The sequence below is a fragment of the Diospyros lotus genome, chromosome 14 (assembly GCF_014633365.1).
Source record: "Diospyros lotus cultivar Yz01 chromosome 14, ASM1463336v1, whole genome shotgun sequence".
Taxonomy (NCBI): domain Eukaryota; kingdom Viridiplantae; phylum Streptophyta; class Magnoliopsida; order Ericales; family Ebenaceae; genus Diospyros; species Diospyros lotus.
The window spans coordinates 4,135,456-4,160,613 of NC_068351.1; the positions used below are offsets into that span (position 1 = coordinate 4,135,456).

General features: G+C 36.0%; 1 protein-coding gene across 2 annotated transcripts in view; it reads left to right on the top strand.

Moving 5' to 3' along the window:
• Window positions 1–25,158, top strand: part of LOC127790343 (threonine dehydratase 1 biosynthetic, chloroplastic-like) — a 36,604-nt gene extending 11,446 nt beyond the window's left edge. The window contains exons 1-9 of one of the 2 annotated variants that reach the window (XM_052319807.1): window positions 16,014–16,663; window positions 19,653–19,832; window positions 19,936–20,205; window positions 20,823–21,029; window positions 22,286–22,534; window positions 22,618–22,691; window positions 23,114–23,231; window positions 24,329–24,463; window positions 24,570–25,158. In XM_052319807.1, coding sequence (XP_052175767.1) covers window positions 16,220–16,663; window positions 19,653–19,832; window positions 19,936–20,205; window positions 20,823–21,029; window positions 22,286–22,534; window positions 22,618–22,691; window positions 23,114–23,231; window positions 24,329–24,463; window positions 24,570–24,716 — 1,824 coding nt within the window. In that variant the 5' untranslated portion in view covers window positions 16,014–16,219 and the 3' untranslated portion in view covers window positions 24,717–25,158. Of the gene's footprint in view, window positions 1–16,013; window positions 16,664–19,652; window positions 19,833–19,935; window positions 20,206–20,822; window positions 21,030–22,285; window positions 22,535–22,617; window positions 22,692–23,113; window positions 23,232–24,328; window positions 24,464–24,569 lie in introns of those variants that run through there. The other variant, XM_052319808.1, reaches the window with a different exon arrangement.

Below are 25,158 nucleotides of genomic sequence, written 5' to 3' on the forward strand. Positions count from 1 at the left end.
ATATTTTGATTGAAATTTTCAAGAGATTTCTATACTTCATAGTGTACATTGCACGCAATCCAATCGTATTGGGACTATAAGCTTTGTCTAATCCAACAATCCTTCTTCAATTAGGGACTGAAGAAGAATTATAGGAAGAAAAAAAAGAATTAATGTCAACCATTGATATTTTCATGTATCCATCTTAACCATACAAATAAAATGTATAAATAAAATGTATTTTCAAAAATTATTCTTCCTTATTATATAGATTTCTTCATGAATGCAGGAATGTGTTAAAATGATTTTGAATATGCAGTTTCTAACCATACCAAAATCAGTACAATTTAGACGAAGTAAAAGAGAGAATTAGTTATCAAAATCTGCAATTACAGATTTTATTTACTCTCAATATATGGTTTAATAAAGACAAATAAAAAGCACCATTTAGGTTCGAAAAGGGAATTATTTTTACTCAAAATAGCCCGATAGACCAAAGACAACATTCATATGCTACTCATACCAAAACAACGCGGCAAGCTTTGAATCCCATGAGCTCAATAGAGCTCACCAACCATTATTGTCTTCGAAACCCCAAGTGGATGCAAACAAACAAACATAGCTCAATATAAGTTAGAGCAGAAAAGCGAAATTAGAGTGAGATTTCCATTAGAGATTCCATTCTCAGATGACTTAGATAAAATTACTGAAATAGGTGCAGAAAAATATTGAAATAATAACGGAAAAGGAAAAAAGAGATAAAAATAATAGAAAAGGAAACAACAAAAACTTAAGACACTACAAACATAAATATATTACCAACAACAGCTGAAAATAATATCTTCTACTCCAACATCCCAATTTCTGACCACAAACACTCCACCGAGAAAACCCTAACCCCTCTGTACTTTAGCTAAAAAGTAGATGCATACAAACTATGAAAGCCACATAACCGGTTGAGGGTTTGGAGTGCCAATCATCACAACTGAAGATCTTTCCCTTTCTTAACCCGCAATTTGTAATCAAGGAAATAGACCAAAAGACTCTATCCCAGATACACGCAGAACACACGTACATAACACACACATACATATACGCAATAAACATCACAAATACACACACACACACACACACATACATATACACAGCAAACATCACAAACACACACACACACATACATACATATACACAACAACTGAGATTTGGCCGCAGCAGCGAACGACGGAGGGAGGGGGGTGGGTATGTGAGAGAGAGAGAGAGAGGCCGTGAGTGGGTGGGTCAGTGAGAGAGAGAGGCCGCCGCCATCAACCGTTCGTCGCCACGAGTGACCTCTCGCGCCTCTGCTACTTCAACCCTGCTACTTCTGGCCGCCAAGTGTCGCCGCATCCGACCGCTGCACCCAATCACTGCATCGGCCACTGCGAGCCCACCTCGCTCGCTGCATCGTCCGCCACCTCTGGCCGCTTGCTGCTTCAGGCTACATTGCTGCTGTAATCAACCCCACCAGCCACCGTTTGACCTTCTCTGTATATATCCATATATATATATATCTTATATATAGAGAGAAAGATGATGGGTATATGTGTGTATATATGTATATGATATGAGAGGGGTTGGAGAGGGGGATGGGTGGGAGGGAGAAAGAGAAAGACAGAGGGAGAGAGACAATGAGATGTTATCGTTCGACCTTCGTTTATTTATGTTGATTAAATAAAGCTTAAATTCACCATATGCCAGCCGTTTTTGGCCTCTATTATATGCTCTTGTATAACTAATTTGATTATGTTTTTAGAAGAATTTGAAATGGAAGTGCTAAGATGACATAAAAGATGTGTTTTGATGAACAGTTGTTTGTTTTCATATTCAAGTTTTAAGGAGCTTTAACATGATGGTTTTTGACAATTCTATGCTTTGCTGAAATGTTTGTAGGTTTTCTCGTTCAAGCTTCAAGGAACTTATAACACGATAGCAAAACTTTCAACGGAACAACTTGAAAGAGGGGTCATTTGCGCATCCGCTGGAAATCATGCCCAAGGTATTACATTATTAGCTCAGAGGCTTTACTATATTAAAATAGTTTTTTTATAATTTTTTTTAAATTTCATAATTGAAGTCTGGCCCTATTGTTGCAATATTGTCAAGTCAAAAATGATGATATATGGGATGAAAAACAAGAAGAAGTGACATTCTTGATATCGACATGCGTTATAGGGGTTAAATGAGTCAAGTTATTTGTAAGCATGTGTTCGGTTTGTGTTATAAACGAGTTGAGATTAAACTCTAATTTAGAGCTCAACTCATAAATGAATCGAGCTTAAACAACACAAATCTCAACTCATAAACATGCTCGTTAACAGGCTTGCATAATAAATATTTTTTATTATTATTTTAGTATTTTGTTATATATCGTGTTTGTGATAAGGATGTTTATGTTTATTTAAATAATGTTATTGTATTTGTTTTGAGAATTTATGTTTATATTTATTATTTTTTTGTTATGTAAAAATAGTTTTAATAATTTTAATTTTAAATTTTTTTTTTGACGAACTTGAGTTCGAGCTCGAGTTCAACTCAGTAGAAGTACATTTATCATATTAATTGAGACGGCTCAAACTTATTTAAAATGATAAATAAGTTTTTAGCAAACCAAACTGAAGTTTGTTAAATCCTTAACAAACTTGAGTTTGAACACATTTTTTAACTCGAGTCAAGCTCGACCTAAACAAAACTCAACTCAACTAGATTACAACCTTAGAATCAGCATGCTTAACAAATGAAAAAAAAAAAAAAAAGCAACACTATGGAGTCATTTGTGAGAAACTAACGATGCATTACTTATATACATAATTTATTATCAATTAGGATTTGTGTTAAAAAAGGAAAATCTTATATTAAATAGAGTTAAAATAGACTTTTAACTTATATAAAATAGGATAATATATTTTTTGTGAAATCATTTTTATAAAAAGATCATGGAGATTACATCCATACATAATTAAATTGTGATCAATATAATATATTGGTATAGTATTTATATTAAATATTTTACTTCGATACCTTTAATGAATCTACTTTACTAAAAGAAGGATAAGAATTTTATATTACATATTTGATCTTTTTTAAAATAAATTTTCATATATGATGGGAAGTGTGATAATACTTAGTAATAGAAAAGATATACCATATCACACATAAATAAAGATTTCTCGTCTCAATGCTTTATTATGATACAAAAGACAATATTAAGAACCAAGATCCTCAAATGGTGGACATTTTCTAAGAAAGTTATTTTTTCTTTAATCATTGTTTTGTCTATTTTTTGTCTCTACCTTATATATAAATATAGATATTGTCTTGTTCAAATAAATATACAAAACATTACTCTTTCAAAATTTTTTTATGGTATCAGAGCAATACAAACCCTAGTTGTCGAATCTTCTTCTTCTTCTTGGCCTCCCCAGCTGCAATTGAAGTCATTGTTGCCATCAACAGTTGCGGTCGGCCGCCACCTCAAGCAAATCGTAGACGGCGTTACTGGGTCTCTTGCTAGCCATCTCGTTCACCCAAATCCGGCACACACTAGCACAGATCCGACCACACTACCCAGAATTGACCATCATTGTCGTTGCCATCACCGACCATCGTGTCTTCGTCGTTGATTGTCGCATTAGCCTTCTTCATAGAGTACCACGACCTTAGATCCAGTCGCGTCTCCTCTGGATTTGACGCCCTGTAGTCTTTCGTTATCGCAGTTTTCTCCAAATCTGTCGCCTCGCAACCATCCATTGTCGCTGCCTTCTTTAGATCTGCCTCTGTTGCCGTTACTTGTAGCTTTCGCTACTGTTGTTGCCGCCTTCACCAGCTGCTGGCCATCGCGTGCTTAATGACTGCACTCCCACCCTGCAATTAAAACACAAAACAAAACACAATAAAAATTTTATATTTTTTTTCTTTGTTTAGGTGAGAGGTTTATACTCGTCAGTGTACGAGTGCAGTTGTAGTCCAAATTTAAATTTATATTTTCTGAATGAGTCCAGGTCGTCTACTGAGAGATTTATTTATGGCAAAATAAAAAGAATGTCACACAAGCACACACGCATTTGGATAAATTGGCAACAAGGTTTTTTATGGTTTTTTAAACAACAGATACTAGGAAATAAATTTAAGGCAGTAATTGAAATAAATACTTTAAGTGAGAATATAAAATTGGATAGTACTTGAGTTAAGACAATTTCAGTGCCAACCCGTTGATTCCCAAATTTTAGCATAAAAGATTAGCAACATTAATTTAATTTCAGATATGAGGGTTTGTTATTAAATGCAATTAGAGATGATGATAGTTCTAGGTTAAGCAATCCCCATACATGATATGCGAGATTCTAATTTAAGCAACCACCATAAATTCAATTGCAATTAATACACAAAACAACTAAAGTAATCATCTGGGTTTGGGTATGATAGCGTTTCCAGTTCTAGTAACTCTCATACATGGCATGAAAGCTCTAAGTTAGGCTTACGTTCCAATCCAAACCTAGTGATTTCTCAATAATTAAGATACACTCATACTGAAATTTAAATTAATGTTACTTATTTAAAGCGCAGCTTTCTTTGGGAATCATTGGCGTTAGACACTGTCCTTGCCTTAACCCAAGATTAGATTTAGCTACTCATTTCCATTTAAAAGTTAATTGACATGAATTTAAACGACGTAATTTAAATAACAGAATTTAAATGACAAGAAATTTTAAAGGCATAAACTAACCGGCCATTTAGGCGGTGAATAATTAAATAACAAGAATTAAAATGACAAGAAATTTAAAGGCACAAATTAACCGGCCATTTAGGCGGTGAATAATAAAGTAATAATAAATGACATAAGAATTTAAAAGAAGAAAGGAAGGAAGTAAGATCACAAGAGAGAATACTAAAGAAAAGGGGAAAGAACAAGAACAATTCTCAAAGAGAGAATTATAAGGAAACAACTAAACTTTGATTCAAGAATAATAATCACACTTACAAATGCAATCAAGTGATCTATTTATAGGCCACAAGATGCAATACAAACCACACAATTTCAATTATTCAACTAGACATAATTATATCTAATGGGCACTCACACACTTAAAGTTAAATGGATTTTAGCTATAATGCACACCTAATATTAAATGGATTTTAGCTAAAATACATACCTAATAAAGCATTCATAAAGTTAAATGGATTTTAGCTATAATATCCACCTAATAGTTAAATGGATTTTAGCTAAAAAACACACCTAATAAAGCTCTCACATAAAAAATAAAAATAGATTTCTATAAATTGGTTTTTAATCTTCATTAGGATTAAAAATAATCCTTGGACCTTCTCCAAATAATATCTTCCATGGGTTGCTCAAATTGGGCCTTAATTCTTCATGGGCTTGAATTCTTCATGGACTTTAATTTTTCATGTGCTTGATTTCTTCATGGACTTGAATTCTTCATGGGCTTGAATTCTTCATGCCTAAAAAAAAAATAAAAATAATTTAATGTTATTAATAAATTATATATTATATATATATTACACATGGCACATATATATATATTATATTATATTATATATATATTACATGAATGCATATAATGATGTATATGTATTATATATAATTTTATATATTATTATTATTATTATTAAATTTTACTTTAAAATTTCATTTCATTAATTTTTCAATTTAAACTTGCATATAACCATAAAATATATATTAATATCTAATTTAAACTATTTTTAAGATCAAAAGAAGGGTATAATTATAACAAAAATTTTATAAAATTAACCACTAATCACTTAACCCCTGACCACTATTGCCCTCAACTTTCACTACTGTCGCTATCGCCTTCACCAGTCACATGCCGTCGTGTGCTCCACTGGTGGCCGCTGCTGCGCGCAGCTTTCGCAGTCGTTGTTGTCTCCTCCAATAACCACCATTCATATCCTCCACTTTTCTCACTAGATTCAATCATCGCTGCTCAATTTTGCAGCTAGCTCACCAAGATCCAACATTCGATAACCAGATCTTGTTATGGCCGCTACCATTCTTAGATCTGACTTGCCCATAGTCATGTTTCGATCTCACAGTTTCAAATCTTGTTGTTTTCAGATCTGAACTGTCGCAACTATTTTCGCTTCATATCTGTGAAGTCTCCGTAACCCATTCAACTCCAAGCATCCATTTTTTCTAGCTTTCATGGCAAAGAATGATGAAACTTCAAAGGCAACTATGTCCTCTTCCAACATGTATGATGATCTAAGCGACCCCTTTTATCTCCATCACTTTGACCAACCAGGTTTGGTTCTTGTGCCTCAGCAATTGATACAAAACAACTATCCCCTTTGGAGCCATGCCATGCTTATGGCTCTCACCACCAAGAACAAGGATGGCTTTGTAGACAGATCCATCATGAGCTCTCAGCAACATTCATTGATGAACACAAGCAATGGACTCATTGCAATCTCTTCGTCAAGGGTTGGATCCCAAACACTATTTCACCTAACATTGCTCAAAGTGTGATGTATAATAACAGTGCATCCAAGATCTGACTGTAATTGAAAGAACATTTCTTTCATGCGAATAGTGTGCATCTTTTTCAAGTTGACCAAGAGATTATACATTCAAGGGGACATGAGCATTGGTGACTACTACACCAAATTAAAAGACTTGTGGGATGCACGTGATGCTTTCAACCCTTTTCCATCTACTGATGGCAACAAGGCAAAACAATTGCAGGAATACCAACAAACACAACGCTAGCCAATTTCTCATGAAACTCAACCCCATTTATATTGTAGCTAGAGGGAAAATATTACTCATGTATCCCTTACCGCCTGTGAACAAGGTATTTTCCCTCATCATTCAAGATGAAAAACAACGAAATGTCTCTTCAAAGGTGATTGAGAAAACATTAGATACAGTTGCATTTGTTGTTAAAAATAAACCACCAAATTTCAACAGGAATTACTCACTAAGAAATCCACATCTCAAATGCAATCGCTGCAACCTTGTTGGGCATACCATTGCAAATTGCTGCCAACACCTTAAGCGTGACCATTGTGGTTACAAAGGCCATACCATCGATATTTGTTGCAAGCTCAAGCGAGCAAATGCTCAAGGGGACAAGAAATGTCCCTTAAACAATTTTCCCAGAGCCTATCACATGGATTTTAAATATGACAAGACTGAAAAAACTCTTTCCTCCTATAACCTCACTGCTGAACAATATCATAATCTCCTTAAACTCATTGCTTGAACAAAATCTGTTAGTGTTGCTAATCAAGTATCAACAGTGAGTAACTTTTCATGTATACTTCTCTACTCTCTCACATATGATAAGGGTATTCGATGGATCTTTGACACATGAGCCATTGACCATATGGTTTATTCCCTTCATTTTTTCACCAGTAGTATACCTATCACCAATCGTTATGTTCATTTATCAAACTATGCTCTTGCTCAAGTCACACATATAGGGACAATTCAATTTTCAAGTTCACTGGTTCTTTATAATGTGCTTTGTGTTCCTTCCTTTAAACTCAACTTGATATCTGTAGCCAAATTGACTCAAATCTTTTCATGTTCCGTAACCTTTACCAACAACCTTTGTTTTGTGCAGGACCAATATTCGGGGAAGATTATTGGGATGGGAATTGAGCAAGCTGAACTCTGTTACTTGGACAAGTTGAAGCATGCTAAGTGTCGTGTTTTCCTTACCACTACCACTTCCATCAATCCTCGTCTTTGGCACCAACGTCTTGGTCATCCATCCAATAAAAACCTATAAGCCATTTCTTTATATTTAGACTCTATCAAAGCTGGTTTTGTTAATGACTGTTCTATTTGTCCACTTGCCAAACAAACCAAACAACATTTTCCTTCTAGTTATATTAACACAAAATCTTGTTTTGAGTTTATTCATGTTGACATTTGGGGTGGTTATTATGTCCCAAATTTACAAGGGGCAAAATACTTCCTTATTATAGTAGATGATTTTTCTCGATGCACATGGGTATATCTCTTACTTAACAAATGTGAAGTTAGAAATTGTTTACTTACCTTTATAAACCTTGTTGAAACCCAATTTGATTTTTGCATCAAAATCATTCATAGTGATAATGGCCTTGAAATTTACCATTCTAAACACATATCATCCTAAATGAATTATTCACCAATCTAGCTAGTTGTGTCTCAACCCACAACAAAATTGTGTTGTTGAACGAAAACATAGACATCTCTTCAATGTAGTATGTGCCTTATTTTTCCAAGCCAACCTTCCCAAAACTTTTTGGGGTGATGCTATCATAACCGCCACTTATCTTGTCAATTGTACCTCAACTCCTGTTCTTCATGGCAAACACCATTTGAGGTAGTATTTTATAAAACACCCACTTATGATCATTTACGTGTTTTTGGTTGTCTCTATTTTGCCTCTACCCACCACCATAAACCAAGCAAATTTGATGTTCGTTCTTTTCATTGTATCTTCCTTGACTACCCTTATAGTATCAAAGGTTATTGGGTATATGCTTTAGTTATCGAAAAAATCTTCATTTCTAGAGATGTCCTTTTTGATGAACATGTTTTCCCTTATGCATCCACTACTCACATCTCTACTTCACCAACACACTCGGCCCTTCCTGTCACGGGCCTTACCGATCCAATTTTTCCCTTCACGGCACTTGCCAATCCAAATCCTCCTAATACAATGCCTACCCATCCAAACTCGCTTATCGCGACACAATCATCACCTACCACAACACCTTTAGTCTTGTATGATTCCTACTCGACCTCACTCGATACGACGCCAGCTTTGCCCACTTCCACGCCTTTCGACCTAATCCTTCTGGACCGTCTGGATCCAGTCCACTAGAAAAAATCAGTAATTTAGAGACGGATTTAGCAACAGACTTTTTTCGTTACTAAATAAAGACGGCTCAGTGACGGATATTCCGTCACTAAATTTTAGTGATAGAAAATTTTGTTGCCAAATTTTTTAATTTTTTTTATTATTTAGCGACGGAAAATTCCGTCACTAAATAATTTTTAATATTTTTTATTAAATTTTTAAATTTAACGACGGAATATTCCATTGCTAAATAATAATAAAAATTAAAATTAAAATTAAATTATTTAGCGACGGAATATTACATCGCTAAATAATCTTAAATTAATTTTTTTAATTTATTTTTATTTCTTAGCAATGAGTTTATCCCGTTGCTAAATTTGGATTTTTTATTTAATTTATTTTTACTTTTTACTGACGGGTGTTACTTTGTCGCTAAATTTTGTATTTTTTATTTAATTTATTTTTATTTCTTAGCGACGAGTGTGGCCCATCGTTAAATTTTAATTTTCTATTTAATTTATTTTTATTTTTTAGCGACTGTCTCCTGCTAAATTTTGTATTTTTTATTTAATTTTTTTTTATTTTTTAGCGACAGGGGCTTTCCCGTTGCTAAATTTTATATTTTTTATTTAATTTTTTTTTATTTTTTAGCGATGAGAGTTATCCTGTTGCTAAATTTTATATTTTTTATTTAATTTATTTTTATTTTTTAGCAACGGGGGCTATCCCATCGCTAAATTTTGTATTTTTTATTTAATTTATTTTTATTTTTTAGTGACAAGATAATCCCATCGCTAAATTTGGCATTCTTTATTTAATTTATTTTTATTTTTTAGCGACAGATGTACTCCGTCGCTAAATTTTAATTTTTAATTTAATTTATTTTCATTTTCATTTGTCGTTATCCAGTCGCTAATTTTTATATTTTTTATTTAATTAAATTATATATATTTAGCGACAGAATATTCCGTCGCTAATTAATAAAAAAATAAATAATAAAAAAATTAAAATTAAATGAAATATATTGAACGACAAATAATTTCGTCGCTAATTAATAAAAAATTAAATAAATAATGAAAAATTAATTTCAAATTAAATATATTTAGAGATAGAATATTCCGTTGCTAAATAATTAAAAAATTAAAGTAATAATTAAAAAATTTAGCCAATCGTTAAAAAAGAAAAAAAATTAAAAAAATAAAATTTATTAATTATATATTAAACAAAGATTAAATAAATATTAAAATGTATTAAATGCATATTTTATGTATTTTATTTACAAAACAAAAATATGTAAATTGATATGATATTGTAAAATTTATAATAACAAATATGTATTAAACTAATTTTTAATCAAATAAAACTTAAATATTTAAGAGATTAATTAATTACAACATTTAAGTTGTATATTAGTTGAGTTAAAATTTACAACATTTATTTTTTAAGTATTAATTTATGAGTTTAAAAGATTTAAAATTTAAAATATTAATTTAAAATAAAATTAAAATAGTTGGTAGCTAAGTATAGTATATAGCTAATATGTGCAGTGTATATATTAAGGAGGCTCGCAGCTCAGATGGTTGCGCGCTCGCATGCACGCACATGGGGGACCAAGAATCGAAATTGAGGAAATGAAGAAATGAGTGTGCTGGGGAAATTATCCCAGCGCTACACATGGCGGCTCAAGGTGACGCCACCTGGCTCTTGCAAGGCAGGGTATGCGTGCGTGTCCTTCCAGTACGGGCTATTATTATTTTTTTAAATTAAAGTCAGCGACGAAAATACTTTCGTTGCTAATTAGAGATAGAATTGTTTTCGTCGCTAATTCTAATTTATTTTAAGTTTTTTAATATTCTAATTTTTATTGTGTATTAACGATAGAAAGTTTTCCGTTGCTATTTAGCAACAGAACATTTTCTGTCACTAAAATAATATTTAATTTCTTAAACAATTTTTATTTTTATTTTTTAATCAGTTAATTTGTGTTATCACTAAATCCCGTCGCTAAAATTTAGCGATGGGAAGCTACCCGTCGCTAAATTTTTTAGTGATGGATTTTGATATTTTAACGACGGATTTTTCCGTTGCTAAATTCTGTTTTTCTTGTAGTGATATGGCCCCTTCTTCATGGCCCAATCTCGGCTCATCTCTTTGCCCAATCTGACCCTTTCCTCATGGCTGAATCTCGGCCCATCTCTCTACCCAATCTCAGCTCAATCTTGGCCCCATCATGGCCCTGCACCAGCTTGTAGCAATATCATTGCAGCCTCTATTAGGTATCTATGCACCAGCCCCAGATCTCATCCTTATTAATGGCGGATTCCATCCACATTAATCAGGGTCCTATCGACACCATGCCACCACCACTTGGGAGCCTCCACCTGCGCCGGATATTCAGTCCCATCACCTACAGATGCACGACACATGCATATAGGAAGACGTCTCCTCCTCCTATATCAACTAACTCTTTTTAGAGTCAATGTATGTTTTGTCTTCTGACCTACTGATACACTGTCATTTCTTTATTCTCTCACTTATTCGAGTGTCGAAGTGTTTGCAGGTGCTAGCCGCCCCCTGGACGAACTCGTCGCTAGAGCCTATTACCAGCTGTTGCGATCATGTCTTCAACGGCTCCTTTTGGTCATGAAGGAACACTTTCATTCTACATTGTAGATTCCAAATGTTGCAATTTTTGAACTTTCCATTGCGACATTACCTGATGCCCCACATGATTCTCCTACACCCGACACCCGGCTCTGATAACCCACACGAGCACCTAGCTACCTTCAACAATACCATGTAGAAGCTTCCTTGCCTGCTCTCTCCCTACCGTCGTCTCACTCGGTGTTGACTACAGCCACAGGTATTCCTCACCACTTGTCTCATGTTCTTACTTATGATCAACTTTCTTCTATTCATTGTGTTTTCAGCAGTCAAAGAACCTACCTCCCTTATTCAGGCTGTCAAAGATCCTAAATGGCGTATTGTCATGATCGAAGAACTTCGTGCTCTCCATGATAATGGCACTTGGTCTCTCCAACCTTTGCCTTCAAACAAAAAGCCCGTGGGTTGCAAATGGGTATACAATATCAAATTTAATCTCGATGGCATTGTCGAGCACTATAAAGTACACTTGGTTGCAAAAGGTTATAGTCAGATTGAAGGTTTTGATTACTGTGAGACTTTTTCCCCTATTGCCAAGCTTGTTATCGTTTGCTTACTCCTTGTTGTTGCATCTTCCATGAATTGACACTTTCAGCAATTGGACATCAACAATGTCTTTCTCCATGGCGATCTAGAGGAAGATGTTTACATGTCATTACCTCCTGATTTCGGACGAAATGGGGAGACTTGTGTATGCAAGCTTCACAAATCTTTGTATGGGCTTAAGCAAGCTTCCCGTAAGTGGTTCATCAAACTATCCAAAGTCCTAACTCTTGCAAACTTCATACAATCCAAATCAGATCACTCTTTATTCGTCCGACACCATGGTACTTCCTCTACTACTCTTCTTGTCTATGTGGATGACATCATTATAGCATGTAATAATCTCCAAGAAATTAAACAAATTAAAACTCATCTCATGTAGCAGTTTAAGCTTAAGGATCTTGGTAACTTGAAATATTTTCTAGGTATAGAGATATCTCGATTAAAATAAGGAATTGCTATTACACAAAGAAAATATGCACTTGAAATATTAGAAAACATGGGATACTTGGCAGTAAAGCCTGCTAATTCTCCAATGGAGCAGAATCTATCTCTTAGTAAGGAAGAGGGCGATTGTATTTAAAATCCCTTCTCTTATCAAAGACTTGTTGGACGATTGATTTACTTAACCATCACAAGGCCAGACTTGGTCTATTTCGTTCACATTCTCAATCAGTTTATGGACAAGCCCCAAGTTCCATACCTAAAAGCGGCACAAAGAGTTCTACACTACATCAAGAAAACACTAGGACAATGTATTTTTTTTCTCATCCACAAGTTTATTGTAGTTGAATGCTTTTTGTGATGCGGATTGGGCTCGATGTCGAGACACACGAAAGTCAAGCACAAGCTATTGTGTGTTTATTGGGAATTCCCTCATTTCTTGGAAAACTAAAAAACAAGCTACTATCTCCCGATCAAGTGCAGAGATAGAATATCGATCCATGGCATCTGTTTGTTGTGAGATCACTTAGCTCCAAAACATTTTACATGATCTTGGAATAAAGCATTCACAGCCAATTAAGTTATTTTGTGATAATCAAGCCGCTTTACACATAGCTTTTAATCCAGTATTTCATGAACGGATAAAACACATAAAAATTGATTATCACATTGTTTGAGAAAAGGTTCAAGTTGGTGTAGTCAAGACTTATCATATATCAACATCAAAACAATTAGTCGGCATCTTCACTAAATCATTGAGTACGCCACAGTTTTCAAATCTTGTCAGCAAGCTAAGATTAATCAATATTTATTCACCTTGATGGGAAGTGTTAAGAACTAAAACCCTCAAATGGTGGACATTTTCTAAGAAAATTATTTTTATTTTAATCATTATTTTATTTATTTTTTATCTCTACCTTATATATAAATATAAATATAAATATTATTTTGTTCAAATAAATATACAAAACATTCATCTTTCAATAATTTTTCAGACAATCATATATAAAAAAGAATCATAACTTCGACTAGCCCACTTAGCGGCCCCTAGCCTAGAGATGGCAAATGGGCCCGGCCCACCTCCCACTTGGCCCATCCATTTGGTGGTTGGGCTAAATTTGGCTAGCAAAGGAGGTGGGCGAGGTGGGCCAGGTCAAGTCAAGCAATAGAAATTGGAGCCTAGCACGACCTTGTGGCCCTTAATAAATGGGCCAAGGCGGGCGGGGCTAGGCTGTGGACTTGGCTGTCTGGCGGGCCTGTGGGCCATTTATTTTTAATTTTTTAAATATTTTTTATGAGCTCGATCTGACTATTTTGGTGGATCGGGTCGGGGGCCATATATCATTGGCCCAACATGGCCCGCATACTTCTAGTCAAGCTGACCCATCTGCTATAGTACCACTGTACCAGGCTGGGTTGTGAGACAAGCCGCCTGACATCTCTACCCTAGTCTACGCCTAACAAGCAAGGAAAATGCTACACGAACGTAAAGTTAGACAACTTGGTGGACAACTCTATCCTAAAATTACAAATTTATCCTTTACTTTTCCCTCCCAAATTTGTTACCCTGTTTCCTATGCTTCTTTCTTATACTTTCACACTCTTCTCTCTCTCTTTTCATTTTCACAAATTTGTCCTTTCTTTTTTCCCCCCAAATTTGCTATCCTGCTTCTTCTTCTTCTTCCTCATACTCTCACTCTCTCTCTTCTCTTTCTCCCTCTCTCTTCCTCCATCGTTGTTCGTCGCCGTCGCCGCCATTGTAGTGGCCGCTGCAGCCGCTTCCGCCGTCTTTCGCCATGGACACAGCCGCCTCCGACGCAGCCTCAATCGCTGCCATTCGCTACTTTTGAATGGCCGGCATCAAAGTTTTTGGTCGCTGATGGACACAAGGCCGTGTTTGGCCTTGGGAAAGGTGGCTCTCGTTGGTTTCAGCGTGCTGGCTTCAACTGGCCTGCTTTTGTTTCATTTGAAGGAGATGAGCAAGGAAGTTTTAGCTATTGTTCATCTCATCACTTAAATGTATGTATGTATATATGCATATATTAAAAAGAACAACAAAGAAGAAATTGATTGACGGTCTAATTTTGTAAATATTTAGTTGTAATGGACAACTTTAAATTGCAGTATTCAGCTGTTTAGTTTGAATTTTGATTCTTTAATTAATTAGTGAAATGTATTATTGTACTTAGCTGAAAGTATGTATACATATATGAGTGGGTGTTTGTCGGCCTAATATTGATTTCTTCTAAATAGTGATGACCTTCTACTCCTTAATTTGGTGATTATCTCCGTTTCTTTAAATCTAGCATTGGCATTGTATGTTCCATTGCAATGAAGCCGCTACCCAAGAAGATCTATCTTTACTATCAGATTGAATCTCTGTGGACTTAACACTATGGATGTATGTATGGTTAATTACTACTAAAATACTCTTTTCTTTTTAATTGTATAGACGATTAAATGCTGATGAAAGTAAACGAGGGCTGAAAGGCAAAGGCAGCTGATTTTAATAATTGTATTTTCAGTATTATATATTTATGTGTTAATTTAAGTTTTTAAAAATTATAAACAAAAATTTATTGCAGGCCACAACTATTGCCATTCCTTTGCAACGTAGAAAAAACCCAAAGCCTTCTCACATGTGTTTCAACAACTCAACCAGAAACAAAAAATAATAAAATATAAGTATAGAACACAAGAACTGGACGCCCCAGCAAAGCCAAGTTTCGGAGGAAAGCCAAAATCAAATACTTATTTTGAAAGAAAAATTTGTTGTGGAGAGAAAATGAACATATATGTCGAGACAACCTAAGCATTGCCCAAAACCCAAACTCTCTTTCGATGCTTCTGTTCAATTTCGAAACACAATGAGCATGAATCACGAAGACATGAACTTGGACACACAAATAGTGTTTGTACATATGTGCGGAAATATGTATATATGGGTGTGAACTGTATAATAATAACAGTTCGTCGCTGCTGTCATCACTGTCGCAGCTACCATCCCCGTTCGTCGTCGCTGCCATCAATGCTTCTGCTTCACCCGCGGGTCACAACTATTTCGCTATCACCTCTGGTCACCCGCTGCTTCGCCACCGCCTCCGACTGCTTTAGTCACGCATGGAGAAAAAATAGAGAGGGGAAGGAAAATGAAAAGAGAGAGAGAGAGAAAGAAAAGTGAGAGTATAAAAAAGAAGCAGAGGAAGCAGTATAACAAATTTGGGAGGAAAAGGTAGAGGATAAATTTGTAATTTTATGAGTTGTCCATCAAATTGCCTAACTCTACGTTAGTGTAGCATTTTCCAACAAGCAAGGGGTAAAACTTCTAATCTTTTTGTAACTTTTTTGTTTATATTTTCAACGGATTTCACGTACCCTTTGATATTCCATGCTGGCTGCTTGACTCCGACTAATAAGAGTCATAACGTGTCACCATCTCTCAGGCTTCCCTTAAACTCCCATCGGTAGTTTTATCACTCCCCTTCAAAACCCTCGACCTTGCGCTTCGGTTTCTTATATACGAACGCAACGCGAGGCCATTACCTCTCTTCTTCTTCTTCTTGCCTCCACCGCTGCAACTCTCTCTCTCTCTCTCTCTCTCGGTTTCTTATATACGAACACAACGCGAGGCCATTACCTCTCTTCTTCTTCTTCTTGCCTCCACCGCTGCAACTCTCTCTCTCTCTCTCTCTCTATATATATATATATATATATCGATGGAGGCTCTGTGTTTTGCTCCTCCTCAGCCGCCGGTCCGACGGGCGGAATTGACTAGCCAAATCAGAGCGCCGACAAATGAAATCAGGCGGGGCAAAATCAAGCCGTTCATACGCGCGACGCTGTCCGAGCAGTCGCCCGAGATCTCCCTCAAACCTAAGGTTGCTTCGCGCCAGAAGCCGCTGGAAGTGTCTCCGTCACCGCCGCCGCTGTTGTCGGTGTCCTCCGATTCACTGCAGTACCACGCGGGAATCGTCGGCGTGGTGCCGGACCGCGGTGTAGAGGACGGCGGCCACGGCTCTCCAAATGCGATGGAATACTTGACTAACATACTCGCGTCGAAGGTGTACGACGTCGCGGTCGAGTCGCCATTGCAGTTCGCGCCGAAGCTGTCGCAGAGATTGGGGGCGAATATTTGGCTGAAGAGGGAGGATTTGCAGCCTGTGAGTCATGTACACTTATAGATTCTCAATGTACAATTGAAAACTTTTTCATCTGATTTCGAGATTGAGTAATGTGCATAAAATTCCGATTTTGTGCAATAATATTCTTTTAGTTTAATGTTAGTACAATGCTTAGTCCTGGCACTGGCAACGTCAGAACATCTTAGATTCTTAAATCGAGTTTATTTCTTTTCTGGTTTCTCATTCGAGAAATCAAAATTGTCTTATACTTCCGTGATTCTTTCGATTTTTATAAATTTTGTGAAAATTTTAATTCATGAGAAAGATCGAAACTTTGGTTTGAAATTTTTCTCATGTAAGCACATTTAAGTGACTTTTTGGGAAGCTCAAAGTTTCGGAGTAGCTGAGAAGGTATGGTGCCCATTTTTGAACTTGAGCACTGGTGATTGTCCTGTGAGTGCGAATTCTTATGTAGATTTACTCGATTAATTTTTTTTTTTTTTTTTTTTGGCCTCTGGCTACTTCTGGTGGCCGCCGGTGCCTGCTAGCATGAGATTTGCCTTGCAGCCGCTTGGATGGCTTTTACTGGGGCTGGGTAGGCCATCCGTGTGGCTTCTCTGATGGATTTCCATTACGTTAGCTGCACAGAATGTGCCAGGACTAGTTTGGTGAGCCTACGGGCTACTTTTGCTTGGCAAAATTATGTCGGATGTGACTCTTGTCTGTTTATGATGGGCTGGGGCTTCCTGTGCTCGAACAAATGACATAGTGATGCAGGAGGCCAAGCTTATGTATTTGAATTTTATTAGATATGGTGATTGTATAATTCTGAGCTTTTATTTTTCTTTTTCAAATTGAAGTGGTTTGGGAAATCATTTTTGGACTAGTAGTTTTTATTAAATGAATCACCCTATTTTCAGGTGGTGTCTTGAAATTGATTATTTTTTGTTTTTTGAAAAAGTGACTTCAACTTCTTGCATTTTGAACATGGTTTCAAGTGTTCAAAGTTATTCACAAAAAACATCCCAGAAATTGTGTTTTCTGAAACTTTATATTCACAAACTCTTGGTAGAACTTTTTGTGTTTAGTACACTTAAGGAGATAGATTGGAATAGAGAATTGAGTAGTAAGCTAGTTGTATACAACAACAACAACAACATATCCAGCCTTTATCCCACTATGTGGGGTCGGATACATGAATTCTAAACTTCCATGTATTTCTATCTTTTGTCATATTTTCATTTATGTCCATACACTTCATATCAAACTTTAATGTCTCTCCCAAAGTTTTCTTGGGTTTGCCTTTACCTCTTTTTTTGACTAATTGTTTCATTTCATCAACTCTCCTCATAAGAGCGTCTCTTGGTCTCCTTCTCACATAACCAAACCATCTTAGTCTAGTCTCTCTCATTTTCTCATCGATTGGCACTACTCCTACTTTATTACGAATAATCTTATTTCTAATTTTATCTTTTCTTGTATGGCCGCACATCCATATTAATATCCTCATCTCCGCTACGCTCGTCTTTTGCTCATGTTAGTATTTGACTGCCCAACATTCTGAGCCATATAACAAGACTAGTCTTGTAGCTATTCTATTGAATTTTCCTTTCAGTTTTAATGGGATTTTACCATCACATAACACTCCCGATGCATTTCTCCATTTTAGCCAACCTGCCTTAATTCTATGTGTGACATTCTCGTGAATTTCTCCATCTTTTTGAATCACTGATCCCAAATATCAAAAATTGTTTTTTCTTTGTAAGATTTGGTCTTCCAATTTTATTATAACATTCTCCACTTTTGCATTCTTACTAAATTTACATTCCATATATTCTGTTTTCTTTCTACTTAATTTAAATCCTTTAGATTCTAAATTGTTTCTCCACAACTCAAGTTTAGTGTTCACTTCTTCTTTTGTTTCATCCACCAACACTATGTCATCTGCAAATAGCATATACCATGGCACCTCTGTCTGAATGTCTTTAGTGAGTTCATCTATTACTAAAGCAAATACGTATGGACTTAGTGCAGAACCTTGATGCAGTCCCATTGTAATTTTAAACGGTTCAGTATCCCCTCCGCATGTTCTGACCCTTGTCTTTGCACCGTGATACATCATACATGTCCTTAAGGTCTTGTATATAGGCTATTTGGACTCCTTTCTTCTCTAAAACCCTCCATAATACTCTCTAGGGACTTTATCATAGGCCTTGTCTAGATCTATAAACATCATATGCAGGTCCCTTTGATGATCCCGATACCTTTCCATTAGGCGTCTCAGTAGATATATAGCTTCTATCGTTGACTTACCAGGCATGAAACCAAACTGATTTTCTTAGACCTCTGTTTCTTTTCTGAGCCTCTGCTCTATTACTCTCTCCCAGAGTTTCATGGTATGGCTCTTTAACTTAATTCCTCTGTAATTTTCACAGTTTTGAGTATCTCCTTTGTTCTTTTGAATATCTCACAGTTTTGAACCAAAGTACTATTCATCCACTCATCTGGCATCTTTTTTTATTTAAAGATCGCGTTAAATAATTTCGTTAGCCAGGAGATGTCCTATTCTCCCATGCATTTTCATGCTTCTATTGGTATATTATCCGGTCCCACCGCCTTATGATTTTTCATCTTTTTTAATGCTTGCCTTATTTTATTTGAACTTATGCGTCGATAAAATGTATAGCTCACGTTCCCTTCGGAGTTAAATCCCCTCAGGTTTGTTAAACTTTTGAAAAATTTTCATGGCTTGTTATTGAACTACTAGTGCCTGGCAAATTTTCATTCTTACATTCTGCTTCATTTATTTATGTTGATTAAATCAAGCTTAAATTCACCATATGCCAACCATTTTTGGCGTCTATTGTATAACTAATTTAGTTATGTTTTTAGAAGAATTTGAAATGGAAGTGCTAAGATGACATAAAATATGTGTTTTGCTGAACAGTTGTATGTTTTCACATTCAAGTTTTATGAGCTTTAACATGATGGCTGCTGACAAATCTATGCTTTTCTGAAATGTTTGTAGGTTTTCTCGTTCAAGCTTCGAGGAGCTTATAACATGATGGCAAAACTTCCAAGGGAACAACTTGAAAGAGGGGTTATTTGCTCATCTGCTGGAAATCATGCCCAGGGTGTTGCATTATCAGCTCAGAGGCTTGGCTGCAATGCAGTGATTGCGATGCCTGTTACGACACCAGAAATCAAGGTTAAATTATGTTAATTGTTGGTTTTCCTTGTTTCTACTTCATATTGTACATTACTTAGTTTTGAAGCTATGGGTAGTTTGTTTATTTCTTATTAATATCCAGTGGAAATCAGTTGAGGAATTGGGTGCCACAGTTGTTCTTGTGGGGGATTCATACGATGAAGCACAAGCATATGCTAAAAAACGTGGTGAAGAGGAGGGGCGTACCTTTGTACCTCCGTTTGATCATCCAGATGTCATCACAGGACAGGGGACAATTGGGATGGAGATTGTGCGTCAAATGCAAGATAAGTTACATGCGGTATTTGTGCCGGTTGGAGGTGGTGGACTTATAGCTGGTATTGCTGCCTATATCAAGAGGGTTTCTCCAAAGGTGGGAGAAATTATATTTTTGCTAGTTTAAACATTTTTCCCCCTGTATTTCTTTTTGATATGGCTATTTGAGTTGCACTTTTGTGTTTTTATTCACTAGAGCCAGACATATTCTTGGCTAAAGAATATTTTCATTTCTTTTTAATGATTTTGCATTCTTCTGTTTATTTTCCTGGAGAAAAAATTTGGCAAATAAAAATCTGCCTTATCATCATGAACAAGCTGTTGTATCTTTTTCAGAATTAGACTAACCTCTTTCGGTTGCTATGCTATAGCGAAACATGGAGCTCATTTTTTATATGGTTTCTTATTTTGTCTACTGTAGTTTACAATGTCCAAAACTAAGGTCAGAAGTGAGTAGAACAATTGAGGCTAGAACTTAGGGCATTTATTTATTTATTCTTTTTGGGGGTGGGGGTGGGGTTGGGTGGGGGGTTGTGTGGGTGGTTCTAAACAAATATACTAAAAATAAAAGCTAAAAAATCTAACATCTAAATAAAAATTAAAGTAAATCAAATTTCCTATCAGGAACTTTTCTCTCTTTTTTTTGGCCTCTATCAGGGATTCTTTTTCCTGCCAAATAAATTCATATAGAGGACTGTTTCATGTTTTGCACAGGTAAAGATAATTGGGGTGGAGCCTGCTGATGCAAATGCAATGGCATTGTCACTACATCATGGTCAGAGAATCATGCTAGACAAAGTGGGAGGTTTTGCAGATGGTGTAGCTGTTAAAGTTGTTGGGGAAGAGACTTTCCGTTTGTGCAGGGAATTGATAGATGGGGTAGTTCTTGTTAGCCGTGATGCCATATGTGCATCTATAAAGGTAATCCTTCTTCCCATGGTCATATGCTTGTGTATTCTTCTCTTTTGTTTCTTTTGCTGCATGAGTTCATGCGCAGCAATTTCTGGTTTCAGTTCTTTTTATCATCGTCAAGTTGCTGGATAATGCAGAAACTGATTGCATTACTATTATTCCCTTAATGTTATATTTGTACATGGCAAGCGTTCATGCCTTTCAAGGGAGATCTTATCATCTCCCTGAAGTTATGCATTGACCATTGCAGCATTACTTCCTTTGCCATTAAGTTTTTACTTATGTACTGGGTTATCTGGTGTGATGAACATTATTTTTTTATTTGACTTTTATTTTGGTTTCTTTGTTAGGCTGTCTGTTATTTTTAACCAGTGTGCTATATAATGCTGGTGTTAGCCTGGCTTCATCATATTTCTACATTTCTTATTGGTGCTTACACTTGGACATTGTTGAGTTAACATAATGAGAATGACAGTTTTTACCTTTATATTATATCCATGGGTATGAGGAAAATTTGTATTTTGCCATCGGTTATCTACAATCTCTTTTTTACAGCTCACTTGCATTTCTGTATATGCATTTTTCCTTGGTTAACATCATAATTAAGGAACCTTGGCAGCTTAATGTAGTTTAGGGCTTAGTATTTTTGGAATCTACTTTTGGTTTACTTATTTTCTAGTCCATGATCTCGGGGTCAATCAATCTGATCTATTTAATGTTCAAATGTGGTACCATTGTCTACTCAAGTGACTTGTACATGACACTCCAGGGTAATTACATGTAAGCACATGGAAACTAGAGTTTGGGCTCGCTGTAACCTTTATGTGACTTCATGTGAGTTGCAGAAAAAATATTAAAAAGTGATGGGCTAAAGATTGTTTGAGAAACTGGCTTCACTTAAAAGGGACTAAATCCAGTAGCTTAGCCAAAGGTCCAAAGCCACTTAGGGTAGGTGGAGAATTGTTGCAATAGCATCTAAAAGGAATAATTTGATCCTAATGTAATCTAGCACCTAGGTGGATGGATCACTCTTGTGGTTTAATGTGCGGGTTTTTGGATTCAGGTGATTTTCCCTTTACTCGAAACATATTCTATGATGTTTATAGCACACATGCAACTGAGATCCGCTGTGGTGGACCACATTATTAATGAGGCTAAGACATAAAATTTAGCAACAGATAACACTTTGATCATTTCAACATTGACTTTAATTGTTGATTGAAATTTAATTTTTAGGTATCACAAATTTTTTGCTTGTGTTGCAGGATATGTTTGAGGAGAAAAGAAGCATTTTAGAACCTGCTGGTGCTCTTGCCCTTGCTGGAGCTGAAGCATATTGCAAATATTATGGCCTCAAGGGTGAAAACATTGTGGCAATAGCCAGTGGGGCAAACATGAATTTTGATAGACTTAGATTGGTATCCGAACTTGCAGATGTTGGTAGGCAACGGGAAGCTGTTCTTGCAACTTTCTTGCCAGAGGTGCCTGGGAGCTTCAAACAATTCTGTGAACTAGTATGTTACCTGAACCATTGGTCCACTATCGTGCTTAATTCTGTCTTTGTTTACAGTATGAACCTGTAGAACTTGTTTGGCAGGTGGGGCCAATGAATATTACAGAATTCAAATACAGATACAAATCCGACAAGGAAGAAGCTCTGGTTTTGTACAGGCAAGGACTTTTCTGTGTATGTAAAAAATCGTAGATCAGTTTGTATGAAACCCCTTGTTTCTGCAGTTTCTTCTCTTTTTAATATAAGCCCTCTTAGCAACAACAAAAACAACGCTTAGCCTTAATCTTACTAGGTGGGGTTGGCTGCATGGATTCTAGCTCTACAATCATGTTCATATGACCATATCTTTTGTAAGACCATTATCTCCCATGCCTTGTCTAAGAGGTTCCACCAAGTTTAATACGGTCCCTCTTAGTTTAGCTTATTTACATGAAACTACTAGGCTCATTTCTTTGACCAAGTTAAACTGATCGGGTCTGAAGGTTTTTAAGCAAACTTCTTTTACATTTAGATCTTCACATCAGGCACTTGTGAAAAGAAAATACAAGAATAATCACAACTTTATATTGGTTGCTTGCAGTGTTGGACTCCACACCGTTTCTGAACTTAGAGCGATGATTGATCGGATGCAATCTTCTCAGCTTCGAACTGTTAATCTTACTAACAATGATTTGGTTAAAGATCATTTACGGCATCTTGTAAGCTTCTTAGTTCGTCTCCTTTTCATTTTCATGTGCTGAATATTTTGTTCAAGGGTTAAATGATTTTTTTTTACCAAGTGCCAAGAGTATCTGCACCCACTGGCATAGGTGTTTCTATAGTTTCTTTTAAAAAAACATTATTTTTTTACACGTTATCAGAATGGAACATAGGCAATCTTCTGCAAGCTGATATGATGTAATAATTATGTTTGTTGGTAACCAAATGAAGATGTAAGATATGTAGGATCCCAAACCCGAGGAGCTATTTTGTTTTTCCTAGCATGGGGCAACTAAAATGTTAGGGATATGATACTAATTACTGGTGCTTACAACTGTGACAGTATAATTAGAGTTTGGGTTTTTGTTTTTCCCCTGACGTGTATGGAAAATGAGTCAAATGACATGGCCTTAGCTACCATTCTTTTTATCATATAACTATAACAAATTCCAGAATCCAGATCTATCAAGAATATCACTTTTGACATATTTGGGCCATTTGGAGCTGGATAATTGTGCGTGGCTAACTGCTTACATTGTGAAATAGTAATGACAGAGAATGCTTAAACTGATGTCTTCTGTGTGCCCTTTTTATATACATGTCTGTACATCTACATGTAAGTACGTTTGTTTCTTGTGTTATATTAGAAATTTGCAACCCATGTCATGTGATTGAAACTAGGGCTGCAGAAACTCTGTACCTTGGCTGAGGTTGAAATTAAAACTAATTTCTATCAAGGCAATTTTAAATATGAAGTTGCTGGGGCCTGGGTCTTGTGAAGGCAATGTTAAATATGAAGTTGCTCAGGCCTGTATTCAGTTTCTGTCTAAAGTCAGATGGTACTAAAGTTCAAATTTTATTCATGATGGTTTCTTTATCATGCCTTCACAAAATACAGTTTTCTCCTTGCCCCCACCCCTAACAAACCAAACGGAAAACCCCTTTTTCTTGGCTATTCTTGTAGTGTACCTAATAGAATGGGCCCAGAAAGTTGACGGAAATAAATTTCATTTCCATCTTTAACCAGAAATCAGTTGGTTAAAATACTGCTCATTGCAATATTATGTATGACCCCAAAATTTTGGATACTTTTTAGATGGGGGGCCGATCCAGTGTTCAGGATGAGCTGCTTTGTCGGTTTGTCTTTCCAGAGAGGCCAGGTGCTTTGATGAAATTTTTGGATGCTTTCAGTCCAAGATGGAACATTAGTTTGTTCCATTACCGAGGACAGGTAGAGCTCATTCTTACATTTTTTTTCTTTATCATCTGGGCTCGATCAACTACTCGTTCCATACATGTATTCAAATCATTGTTTTTATTCGTTTTCTTTTCTACAGGGTGAAACGGGTGCTAATGTATTGGTCGGAATCCAAGTTGCTGATGCTGAGATGGATGAGTTCCGGGCTCGTGCTGATAGACTTGGTTATGATTATGTAGTGGAGAGCGGGAATGAAGGGTTCCATCTCTTAATGCAGTATAACTAAGGTAGATCTCCTTGTGTTAAATCAGTCGGTGCCACAAGTATACTACTCTGAAAAAGATTCAGATTTTCCACATTCTTAGTCGAAATGAGGGAGGAATTCTTTTTTTGCGAGAAGATTGTAATGCTGTCTATACTTTCTCAAAGATTCAATCTGATATCAATCCTGATGTTTGAGAGGATCTATATATTGCTGTGTTTATGTTGCTTTGTCATCACTGACCTATAAGAGATGGTTTTGTGCAACTGCTCTTATATTTCTTTGTTGCACAACTCTGTAATTTGAGAGATGAGATCGATGCTTCTGAAGATTAGCTGCTGCCAGTTGTTGAATCTGGATGATCGAAATATGCCAGCGACCTGATTCTGGCAATGGAATTTGTATTTAAATTTCTGGAGATTTAGTGTTACATATTTATCTTATATATAGTTACCCTTTCTCTACT